General features: G+C 43.0%; 1 protein-coding gene across 1 annotated transcript in view; it reads right to left on the bottom strand.

The window, feature by feature from the left end:
• The window catches only part of LOC111964535 (retinoic acid receptor RXR-alpha-A), a 153131-nt gene that overhangs the window by 37565 nt on the left and 103615 nt on the right, over positions 1 to 11951 (bottom strand). Inside the window, exon 5 of the mRNA XM_070443480.1 lies at positions 343 to 555. Coding sequence (XP_070299581.1) covers positions 343 to 555 — 213 coding nt within the window. The remainder of the gene's footprint in view (positions 1 to 342; positions 556 to 11951) is intronic.

Below are 11951 nucleotides of genomic sequence, written 5' to 3'. Positions count from 1 at the left end.
TGATATTAACCATCTCCTCCACATCCTGTCTGATATTAACCATCTCCTCCACATCCTGTCTGATATTAACCATCTCCTCCACATCCTGTCTGATACAAGGCAAAGTGCAGTAGAGTAAAACACTTCCTCTCCCTGATGCTGGAGACACCACAGCCGCTTTCATTCCTCGTTAACCCAGCTAAGAGAATGTATGAGGTGTGTTAAGTATCTACGGCGTATATGAGTCAGGCTTTCAGTGTGAGTGTGTGTGTGTGTGTGCGTGTGTGTGGACTCACGTGAAATGGTGATGACCATGGTGGTATTGCAGTCGCCACAGATGACACAGACGTGTCAGTGGTGTGTGTGTGTTTGGGTGTTTGGGTGCATGTATGACTGTAACCTTAAGGCACCTACTGTACCTGAGGAGCGGTCTCCGCAGATGGCACAGATGTGTTTGGTGAGGGAGAGAGGCATGCACCCCGGCGAGGGCTGGGCGGACACCTTCATCACCCCGTTGAGACCCAGCGGGGGCTTGATGTCCTCCGAGCTGCTGACCGAGTTCATTTGGGAGTTCAGCTGGAACATCAACACACACAAACACAGGAACAGACAGGTCACAACGCCACTCTGACACTGACACTCAGAATGTCATCCACACACTTCATCAGATTACACAGCTGAAATGGCAATGTGATGCAGTGTGGTTACTTTACGTCATCAACCAGGGGCAGCTCTGTTTTCAGCAAGATAATGATTACAGCAAGATTAGGCATAGACTAGGGAGAGTAGACCTCAGCACACAGAAAACAGAAATGGCTGAGTATGTATCCATGCAGCTGATCTGATTGYGAGGTTTAAGCTAACTACAGTTTGGCTGTAGTTCCAGTAGCAGCCTAGCAGGCCTTCTCCCTCTACTCCCTTGCCTGTGTTTCATATCTAAAACCTGTCGCTGCTAGATCCTGCACCACTTAACCCGAGGAGTTCTTTAATTCATGCTCTCAACAATCCCCCTAGCCTCCAAATGCTCAGCGCTAGCATAACTTCAATGCAACATTTAGCAGTACAGCAGAATAAAGGGCCAGCGTTTGTTTTAGCAAGAGAGAGTGTTCTAAGTAAGAACTTGAAAGGTTCTCCTCCAGTGCATTAGGGAGGGGCACGGTTATTTCAATATTACAATATCCAAACGTACGTTAGTTGTTGATCATGTGTGAGTATTCATTTTTTATTGCAAAAAAATATGTCTATTTTAACAAAGAAAATATTTTTTCTAAATTCAATTAAAAAGACAGATAGCCTTCACCAAAGATTATAGTTTGTTGTTTTTGTTGGCCAATCAAATGGGCAAATATCTCCATGTGTAGCAAGTGAAGTGAGAGATCACTAATGGAAATAAAAGTACGGAATTAAAAGTTCAAACATCCATCCCTACAGTGCACTCAGCTCTGCTGTGAAACTGAGCTTCAATAATGTTTATGTGAAAACCCCCTCTCCAACTGTGTAGCTTCACATGGAGAACTAAGAGACACTAATCAACTATGCTGTGCTGTTATAGTGGAGTTACGAAGAAGCTCAATTACCACTCAACAATAATTCATTGATATAGGCAGAACTAGCTAGCTAGCCAACCATTTGTACAGCTATGGAAAAAACAGAGCCATGTCTGTGTCAGCACGCTCTAAAAACCATGATGTCAAAATGACCAAAATAGAAGCAAAAAGTACAAATAATTCACTTTGGAAAAACTGGAAATGAAAGGGACTGAATGTGCATATTTTTTTCATGGAAGCATTTAAGAACTCTATAGATTCTACAGCCAACAGAAAATAGTATATAAACAGTATGACAGTGGTCATATTACTGTAGTATTACCAAGTGATGTATTTCTTTAACAACAACAATGCCATCSTTTCACAATCAACACCTATCCTGGTGTTGACGTGTATGCCAGACAGGGGGAGACTTGCTAGACTGGGGTGCAGGGGATACTGTGGGTTCACATGTCCTAGCTAGCTAGCATATGTCTTAATTGAGTTACTGCACACTGTAAAGACACATGTCTAACAGAGCAAATGCTAATCACACTAAATATCTTATGGCAGAGAAACACAGACAGTGTTTGCAGAGTGAGAGAGAAGAAGATGAAAGAAACAGGTTGTATTCAAGATATAATGATGAAAATAACACGACGCTGCAGTTCATGCTAGCCTTTCGAACCCTTCTTCAGGTGATTTTCCAAAGCGCTGTCAAGGACTAATTAGTATACTGTCCATGTTTCCACATTAACTATACACAAAGACAAACATATCCCCTTTATTTCTGACAGGACCACAGGGCACACACAGATGTACAGTGGTATGTTGACAGGCCGCACACACCTACTTGATTTAGCTGTGCTGTACACACAGGACACCCACACACCAAGGGTCAAATGASCAGCAGCAAACTACCAAAGCCTCGTCATACATACTGTACACTTATACTGTAAATGCTTTCACACATGTTCACATACATGTGCACACATCTACACACACACACACATGCAATCTGATTGGACTGACTTCCTTCTTGGCAGAAAATTGGATCTAATTTAATCATTGTCATATTGCGACTGAAACTCAAGGCTATAGAAATTGATATAATGTGTATTATTGAGCTTATGCTACAAAGACAATAGATGACATTGAAGACGTCATGTGTAGTGCCATAATTCAGATACACTACTTCATTTACATAGATAGAACTCAATGTATATCTACTGATGATGTTAAATCAGGTTTCCTTGATATTACGAAAGGTGTCCCGCAGGGGTCGATTCGACTTGTCTGTACAAAAAATGTACCTGCCTATGTACATTTTACATTTACATTTAAGTCATTTAGCAGACGCTCTTATCCAGAGCGACTTACAAATTGGTGCATTCACCTTATGATATCCAGTGGAACAACCACTTTACAATAGTGCATCTAACTCTTTAAGGGGGGGGGTTAGAAGGATTACTTTATCCTATCCTAGGTATTCCTTGAAGAGGAATCCTGCCTCTCGCTAAATAGTAAAAAGCAGATTCAGTTTAAGTTCCTATCGGTCCTAGACTATGGTGACATCTATATGAACGCAGCTGCCACTTCATTAAAGCTGTCTAATGCAGTTTATCAAAGAGCACTGCGCTTTATTACGGGAGACAATTTTAGTAATCATTACTGGATTCTCTACCAGAAAGTTGGTTGGTCCTCTTTGATGTCACGTAGGTTGATACATTGCTATGTTTTAAATGATAAATTATTTTACAAAAAGTCCCACTTTATCAAACATCATTACTAACCTTTAGACATACGAGTTACCACACCTGGTCTCAGGGATGGTTAACTCTAGAAATTCCTTTGGTCTCTACTGAGATAACTAAAAGCTGATTTATGTTTTTTGCACCTTATTTGTGGAACAATCTTTAAAATGTGATGTTCTGGTGTCCCTAGTGTAATTCAGAAAGTTGATTGAGAACCTTATTACTGGTGAATGTGTTTTTTTATGACAGTGTTTTTCTTTCTTTCTACTTGCATTTGGTATTTATATTGATGTGTGTCTTTTCTGTCATTTCTGTCATTCAGGGCTCATCTGTAAAAGAGACCTTGGTCTCAGTATGACTCCCTGATAAAATAAAGGTTCAATAAAATGTATACAGACTGTCAGTGCATTCATACAGACTGTCAGTGCATTCATATAGACTGTCAGTGCATTCATATAGACTGTCAGTGCATTCATATGGACGGTCAGTGCATTCATACAGACTGTCAGTGCATTCATACAGACTGTCAGTCGCATTCATATAGACTGTCAGTGCATTCATAAAGACTGTCAGTGCATTCATACAGACTGTCAGTGCATTCATATAGACTGTCAGTGCATTCATATAGACTGTCAGTGCATTCATATAGACTGTCAGTGCATTCATACAGACTGTCAGTGCATTCATATAGACTGTCAGTGCATTCATACAGACTGTCAGTGCATTCATATTAGACTGTCAGTGCATTCATAAGACTGTCAGTGCATTCATACAGACTGTCAGTGCATTCATATAGACTGTCAGTGCATTCATAGAACTGTCAGTGCATTCATATAGATGTCAGTGCATTCATATAGACTGTCAGTGCATTCATAAGACTGTCAGTGCATTCATATAGACTGTCAGTGCATTCATATAGACTGTCATGGCATTCATCAGACTGTCAGTGCATTCATACAGACTGTCAGTGCAATTCATACAGACTGTCAGAAAATAGTAATTGATGACAGACTGAGTGCTGTATTTTCTCAAGGAACATGCAACCGTGAGCACATCTTTGGTTTATAAACACACCCACACACACCCAACCACATACACGACGCACACACACCCAACCAACCACACACGCACACCCCAAACCACCCCAACACAGTTTTTTATTTATATTGTTTTTATCTGTATTGTTGTTATCACTTAAACTTCAAATTAAACTAAACTTAAACCCCAGACGCACACAATATACACGCACAATATGAGTTCCTACCTAATTTAACGTTGATGTCTCCTCTTTTCCCGCAGACACAAAAAGCCTGTCTCCCATTGAGATTGTCTTTACCAAAGCGCTGTCTGACAAAAAGACTATTCCTCTCCTAATCTATTTTCAGTGAACCTGCAACTCAATCTGTCCACAGTTACACTGCTCTCCATGCCCGGGGTGGGCTGGGGTCTCTCTCTCCACTACTTCTCTCTTTCCCAGGGCAGTGCATGGATGGTGGGGTTAAAGGGGCTCAGTCCTGGGTCTGGAAATAGAATACAACCCCCTCCCCCACTACCACCACCACTGCCACACACACATCCAAGAGGGGGGCACAACCAGGCAAGCTGTGTATGTGGAGTCTACCATCACTGGGGAAAATCCCTGGATGATCATCAAATCACATTTTATTTGTCACATGTGCTGAATAGAACAGGCGAAGACCTTACCGTGAAATGCTTACTTAAAAGCCCTTAACCATCAATACAGTTCAAGAAATAGAGTTAAGAACATATTTACTAAAGAAAAAAGAAAAGAAAAGTAACACAATAAAATACCAATAATGAGACATATATATGGGGGTGCCGGTACCGAGTCAATGTGCGGGGGTACAGGTTAGTCGAGGTGCAGAATGTTGACACATTACCCCTTCTGGGTGTCTGATGGTGTCAGTTTGTCGATGGCTAATGTTCTCTAGCAAACACAAGTGAAACATTTTGTCTGTAATTTTATGGAACATTTGTGAGAATGCTCAAGGCTCTCTTATGTGAAAAGCCACATGATTTCACATGTGGAAAATCACATGATTTATTTGTGAAAATGTCCATGTTTTACATATGCAACATTTGATTTAAAATTTGAAATTTGCAGTGGTGGAAAAAGTACCCAATTGCCATACTGGTGTAAAAGTAAAGATACATGAATCGAAAATGACTCAAGTAAAAGTGAAAGGCACCCAGTAAAATATTACTTGAGTAAAAGTATAAAAGTATTTGGTTTTAAATATACTTAGGTATCAAAAGTAAATGTAATTGCTAAATATACTTAAGTATCAAAACTAAAACTTCAAATTCCTTATATTAAGCAAACCAGATGGCACAATTTTCTTGTTTTTATTTTATTTAGGGAAAGCCAAGGGCACACTCCAACGCTCAGACATCATATACAAATGAAGCACATGTGTGTTTAGTGAGTCCGCCAGATCAGAGGCAGTAGGGATGACCAGGGATGATCTCTTGATAAGCGTGTGAATTGGCAATCTACACACAATACCAGCAATCTCAGCAATCTACCACAATACCCCATAATGACAAAGTGAAAACAGGTTTTTAGAAATGTTTGCAAATGTATTAAAAATAAAAAAATAAAATACTTATTTACATAAGTATTCAGATCCTTTGCTATGAGACTCGAAATTGAGCTCAGGTACATCCTGTTTCCATTGATCATCCTTGACATGTTTCTACAACTTGATTGAAGTCCACCTGTGGTAAATTCAATTGATTGGACATGATTTGGAAAGGCGCACACCTGCCTATATAAGGTCCCACAGTTGACAGTGCATGTCAGATCAAAAACCAAGCCATGAGGTCAAAGCAATTAATCCGTAGAGCTCCGAGTGTCATGTTTTGTCTTTGATCATCATGTTTGTCCCTGTGCTTCCCTCTGCTGGTTTATTAGGTTCTTTCCCTCTTTCTATCCTCTCTCTCCCCTCCCTCTCTCCCTCTCTCGCTCTCTCTCTCTATCGTTCCGTTCCTGCTCCCAGCTGTTTCTCATTCTCCTAAACTACTCATTTACTCTTTCACACCTGTCCCCTATTTTGCCTCTGATTAGAGTCCTATTTCTCCCTCTGTTTTCCGCTTCTGTCCTTGTCGGATTCTTGTTTGATGTTTGCTGTTCTGTGTCCTTGTTCCGCCCTGTCGTGTTTTTGCCTTCTTCAGATGCTGCGTGTGAGCAGGTGTCTATGTCAGCTACGGCCTGTGCCTTCCTGAGCGACCTGCAGTCTGTGGTCGCCGTCTCCAGTCGTTCCTCTCTACTGACGAGAGGATTTCCGTTTCCTGTTTGGATTTACCTAGGATAATATCCAGGAGTATCATTGTTTGTTAAAGACTGGAATAAAGACTCTGTTTCTATTAAGTCGCTTTTGGTCCTCATTCACCAGCATAACACGAGACAGGATTGTGTCGAGGCACAGATCTGGGGAAGGGCACCAAAAAATGTCTGCAGCATTGAAGGTCCCAAAAACACAGTGGCTTTCCTTCATTCTTAAATGGAAGAAGTTTGGAACCACCAAGACTCTTCCTAGAGCTGGCTGCCTGGCCAAACTGAGTAATCGGGGGAGAAGGGCATTGGTCTGGGTGACACGAATCCAATGGTCACTCTGACAGAGCTCTAGAGTTCCTTTGTGGAGATGGAGAACCTTCTAGAAGGACCATCTCTGCACCACTCCACCAATCAGGCCTTTATGGTAGAGTGGCCAGACGGAAGCGACTCTTCAGTAAAAGCCACATGACAACCGGCTTGGTTTTTGCCAAAAGTCACCTAAAGGACTCTCAGATCATGAGAAACAAGATTCTCTGGTCTGATGAACCAAGATTGAACTCTTTGGCCTGAATATCAACTGGCACCATCCTACGGTGAAGCATGGTGGTGGCAGCATCATGCTGTGGGGATGTTTTTCAGCTGCAGGGACTGGGAGACTAGTCAGGATCGAGGCAAAGATGAACAGAGCAAAGTACAGAGAGTTCCTTGATGAAAACCTGCTCCAGATTGCTCAGGACCTCAGACTGGGGGCGAAGGTTGACCWTCCAATAGGACAATGACCCTAACCACACAGCCAAGACAACGCAGGAGTGGCTTCGGGACAAGTCTCTGAATGTTCTTGAGTGACCCAGCCAGAGCCCGGACTTGAACCCGATCGAACATCTCTGGAGAYACCTGAAAATAGCTGTGCAGCGACGCTCCCCATCCAACCTGACAGAGCTTGAGGGGATCTGCAGAGAAGAATGGGAGAAACTCCCTAAATACAMGTGTGCCAAGCTTGTAGCGTCATACCAAAGAAGACTCGAGTCTGTAATCGCTGCCAAAGGTACTTCAACCAAGTACTGAGTAAAGCGTCTGAATACTTATGTAAATGTGATATTTCAGTTTTTTATTTTATTTTATACATTTGCAAAATATTCTACAATCCTGTTTTTGCTTTGTCATTATGGGGTATTGTGTGTAGATTGCTGAGATTGCTGGTATTGTGTGTAGATTGATGAGGGGGAAAAACGATGTAATAAATTTTTAGAATAAGGCTGTAACCTAACAAAATGTGGAAAAAGTCAAGGGGTCTGAATACTTTCCGAAGGCACTGTAGATATGGTCCAGAGCAGCTGTGCTGGCACACAGAGAAGAGAAAGAGAGGATAGGAGGAAGAGAGTAAAGGAGAGGAGAGGAAAAAGGAGGAGAGGAGAAAGAGATGAGAGGAGAAAGAGATGAGAGGAGAAAGAGAGGAGAGGAGAAGGAGAGGAGAAGAGAAAGAGAGGAGACTCCTACAATCCTGTATTTGCTCTTTGTCATATGGGGTATTGTGTGTTCATTGTGATTGCTATTGGTTAGTTGGAGGAAAAACGATGTTAATCAAATTTTAGGATCACACGGCTGTAACCTAACAAATATGTGGTAAGAAAGTCAACAGGGGTCTAAATTGACATACTATGGGTCGGCGGAAGAGGCACGTGTAGATATTGGTCACAGAGCAGCTGTGGCTGGCACACAGAAGAAACCGAAGAAGAGGTGTGACAGAGTAAGGAGAGGACTAGGAAGGAGTCCCTTCATGGAACGAGGATGATAAGGAGAGAGGAAAAGGAGAGAGAGGAGGGATAAGGGAGGGATGAAGAGGAGAAAGAGGAATGAGAGGAGATAGAGAGGACAGAGAAGGAGAGGAGCCAAGAGAAAGAGAGGAGAAAGAGAAGAGGAAGAGGAAGAGAAGGAGATACAGAGAAAGCACACTCGTCCAAGTCCAGTCAGAATCAGAAAGGAGTAAGAATACAGGAGATAGAGAGACAGAGAGAGAGAGAGAGAGAAGAGAAGCACGACATGGGAGAATGTGTATACTCCCGGTTAGCATTTGGGGAACTCTAATTGTGGCCCCAGAAGCAGGTGTGTGATTTAGTGGGAAGGTAGCAGGTTGTGTGATTTACGTGGAAAGGTAGCAGGTGTCTGTGATTTAGTGGAAGGATAGCAGGTGTGTGGAATTTTGTTGGGAGAGGTAGCAGCTATGTCTGATTTAGTGGAAGGTAGCACAGGTGTAGAAATTTTAGTGGGATAGGTAGCAGGTGTCGTTGATTTAGTGGGATAGGTTAGCAGGTGTGTGATTCATTAAAGTTGGAAGGATAGCAGGTGTGTGATTTAAGGGGTTAAGCACGCAGGTTGTGTGATTTAGTGGAACCGGTAGCAGTGTGTGTTTTGATTTTTACGTGAGAAGTGCAGGAGCGGAGGTGTGTGATTTAGTTGAAGGTTAGCAGGTGTGTGATTTAGTTGTGAAAGGTCATTTGCAGGTGTTTGGTGATTTTTTAAGTTCGATAGGTTAGCACAGTGTGGTGAATTTAGTGGAAGGTAGTCCAAAGGTGTGCGCCTCCTGATTTTTAGTTTGGAAGGAGATGGTGTGTGATTTAGTGGAAGGCAGCCTCAGGTGTGTGATTTATAGATGGAAGGCGCAGGTGTCTGCTGATTTAAGTTGGAAGGTAGAGGTGCCTCTGTGATCCATTAGAGGAAAGGTAGCAGATTGTGTTTGATTAGTGGAAGGTAGCAGGTGATGGATTTAGTGGATAGTAGAGCAGGTGTGTGATTTAGTGGAAGGTAAGTAGGCTTCTGATTTAAGTGGAAGTTTGTCGCAGGTGTGGTGATTGTAAGTGGAAGGTAGCAGGTGTCTGAATTTAGGTGGGACCAGGTAGCAGGTGTGTGATTTAAGTGGAAAGGTAGCAGGTGGTGTGATTTACCGTGGAAGGTGGCGAGGCTGTGTGACTTCGTGGAGAGGTAGCAGCTGTCTGATTAGTGGAGGTATGACAGGTAGTGTGATTTCAGTGGAGGGAGGTAGACAGGTGTGGCTGATTAGTGTGATAGGTGAGGCAGTGTGGGTCTGTATTTAGGGACAAGAGTAGTTATAGGTGGTGTGGATTGAGTGGAAGGTAGCAGGTGATAGCATGATGTAATAGGTGGGAAGGTACAGGTGTGATGATTTAGTGACTAGGTAGCAGGTGTGTGTATTTTAGTCGGACACAGTAGCGATTGGTCGTGTGAATTTTATCAGTAGGAATGTAGAGCCAGTGTCTCTGATGTTAGTTGGAAGGTAGACCAGGTGTCTGAACTTAGCTGGAACACGCTAGCAGGTGTTGTGGATTTTAGTGGAAGGCAGCAGGTGGTAGGATCTATAGTTGGACAGCGTAGCAGGTTGTGATTTGTGTGGAGCGTAGCAGGCTGTGTGATTTATGTGAGTAGCAGGTGTGTGATTTAGTGGAAGGGCAGCATGGTGGTGTGATTTTAGTGCGATAGGTAGGCAGGTTGTTCTCTGATCTTATGTGGAGGGCAGCAGGTGTTGTTGAATTTAGTGGACAGGTAGCAGGGTGATGTTGAATTTAGTGCGAAGGTATCAGGTGTGTGATTTCATGGAAGGTAGGCAGGTCTGTGATTTAGTGGAAGGTTAGCGCGTGTGTATTTAGTTGGAAGGTGAGTTGTCGTGATTTAGTGGAAGTGGCAGAAGTCGGTGTGTGATTTATAGTGGAAGGTTATAAGAAGCAGTGTTGATTTAGGGGACGGTGTTGATGGAAGTAGCAGGTGTGTTAGGGATAGTATTTATGTGGATACGTAGCAGGCTGTGGTAATTTAGTGGAAGGTAGAGGTGTCGTGATTTCAGTGGAAGTGCTACGTTGTTTAGTGGGCAGGTCTGATTTAGTGTAAGGTAGCAGGTGTGTGTGATTTAGTGGATAGGGTAGCGGTCTGTGCTATTATACGGGTGGGAAGGATAGCAGGTGTGTGATTTAGTGGACAGGTAGCTAGTGTGGTGATTTAGTGGAGGGAGGTTCAGGTGTTGGATTTAGTTGATAGGTTAAGCAGGTCGTGTGATTTTAGGAAGGCAGCAGTGTGTATAGGACAGGGTAGATTCTATTTGTGAGGGTGTCGAAGGATAAGCAGGTGTGTGACTGTTAGTGGAAGGATAGCAGCGTGTGTGAATTTAGGTGGGTACGGGTACAGCACCGTTGGTCGTGTGATAGGTGGTAGAGTAGGCAGGTGTGTGGATTAGTGGAAGGTAGCAGGTGTTTCTGATTTAAGTTGGAAGGGAGCTAGGTTGTGTGATTTTAGTGGAAGGTAGCAGGTGTAGTGATTTAGTGAAGGTAGCAGGTAGTGTGTATTTTAGTGCGATTAGCTGTAGACTGCTGGTCTGAATTTAGTGGCAACGGTACAAATCAAATCTAAATTTTATTTGTGATCCCATACCTGGTTCGCAGATGTTAATGTGAGATGTACGCGAAATTGCTTGTGCTTCTTAGTTCCGACATAGTTATGCAGTGAATCATCCAAACCGAGTAATCTATCTAACAATTTCACACAACTACCTTATACACACAAGCTGTAAAAAGGAATGCGAATAGAGGAATACCTCGTACCCTAAAAAAATATATTGAATGAGTGGATGGTTCGAGGCTATGCAGATGCAGTGGAATGGTATAGGAGTAAACCTATCTACATATTGAGCTGAGTTGGTAGGTTAATGTAAACATATAAAAGTGGGTCATTAGTTTACGAAAAGTGCTTTACTGCTGGCTCCAGTAAGATGCTCTGATGTTATGGCCCATGTTTGCAAATGGGTGGGTAGGAACATTTGGCATTAGTACTCGTTGAAGACAGCTTGAGGTATTTAGTGGTGGGTTCCAGACTGTTTACTTCTACCTGAGCTGATCTCTCTCTATCGCTTCTACTCCTCTCTCCTCTCGCTTCTCTTTCTCTCTGTTCATTGATCGTCTCCTTTCTGATTTCTGACTTTGGACTGTGCTGAGTGTGCTGTTTCTCTTTCTCTCATCTCCATCTCTCCTCCGTCCTTCTTCCTCTCCTCTCCCTCTCCTCCTCCTCTCCTCTTCTCTTCTCGGTTCTCTACTCTTTATCTTCTCTTCTCTCTCCATTCTCACGCTCTCTCTCTTCTCTCTCTTTCTCTTCTCTCTCTCTTCTTCTCTTGCTCGTCTCTCTCTCTCGTCCTCTTCGTCTCTCTCTCTTCTCTGCTCTTCTCTTCCTCTCCTCCGTTCTCCTCTCTCCGCTCTCCTCTCCTCGGCCTACTCTCCTCTCCCTCTTCCCTTTCTCTCCTCTTCCTCTCCATCCTCCCTGTCTCTGGCTTCGCTCTCCCCCCTCCCAATCCTCAGATTCCTTCTCATGTCTCTATCTGCTCCTTCTGTGTGCCAT

This window comes from Salvelinus sp. IW2-2015, linkage group LG5 (assembly GCF_002910315.2).
Source record: "Salvelinus sp. IW2-2015 linkage group LG5, ASM291031v2, whole genome shotgun sequence".
NCBI lineage: Eukaryota > Metazoa > Chordata > Actinopteri > Salmoniformes > Salmonidae > Salvelinus > Salvelinus sp. IW2-2015.
Note: the sequence above shows the minus strand (reverse complement) of the source record. Positions and strands in the feature narration are given on the sequence as shown.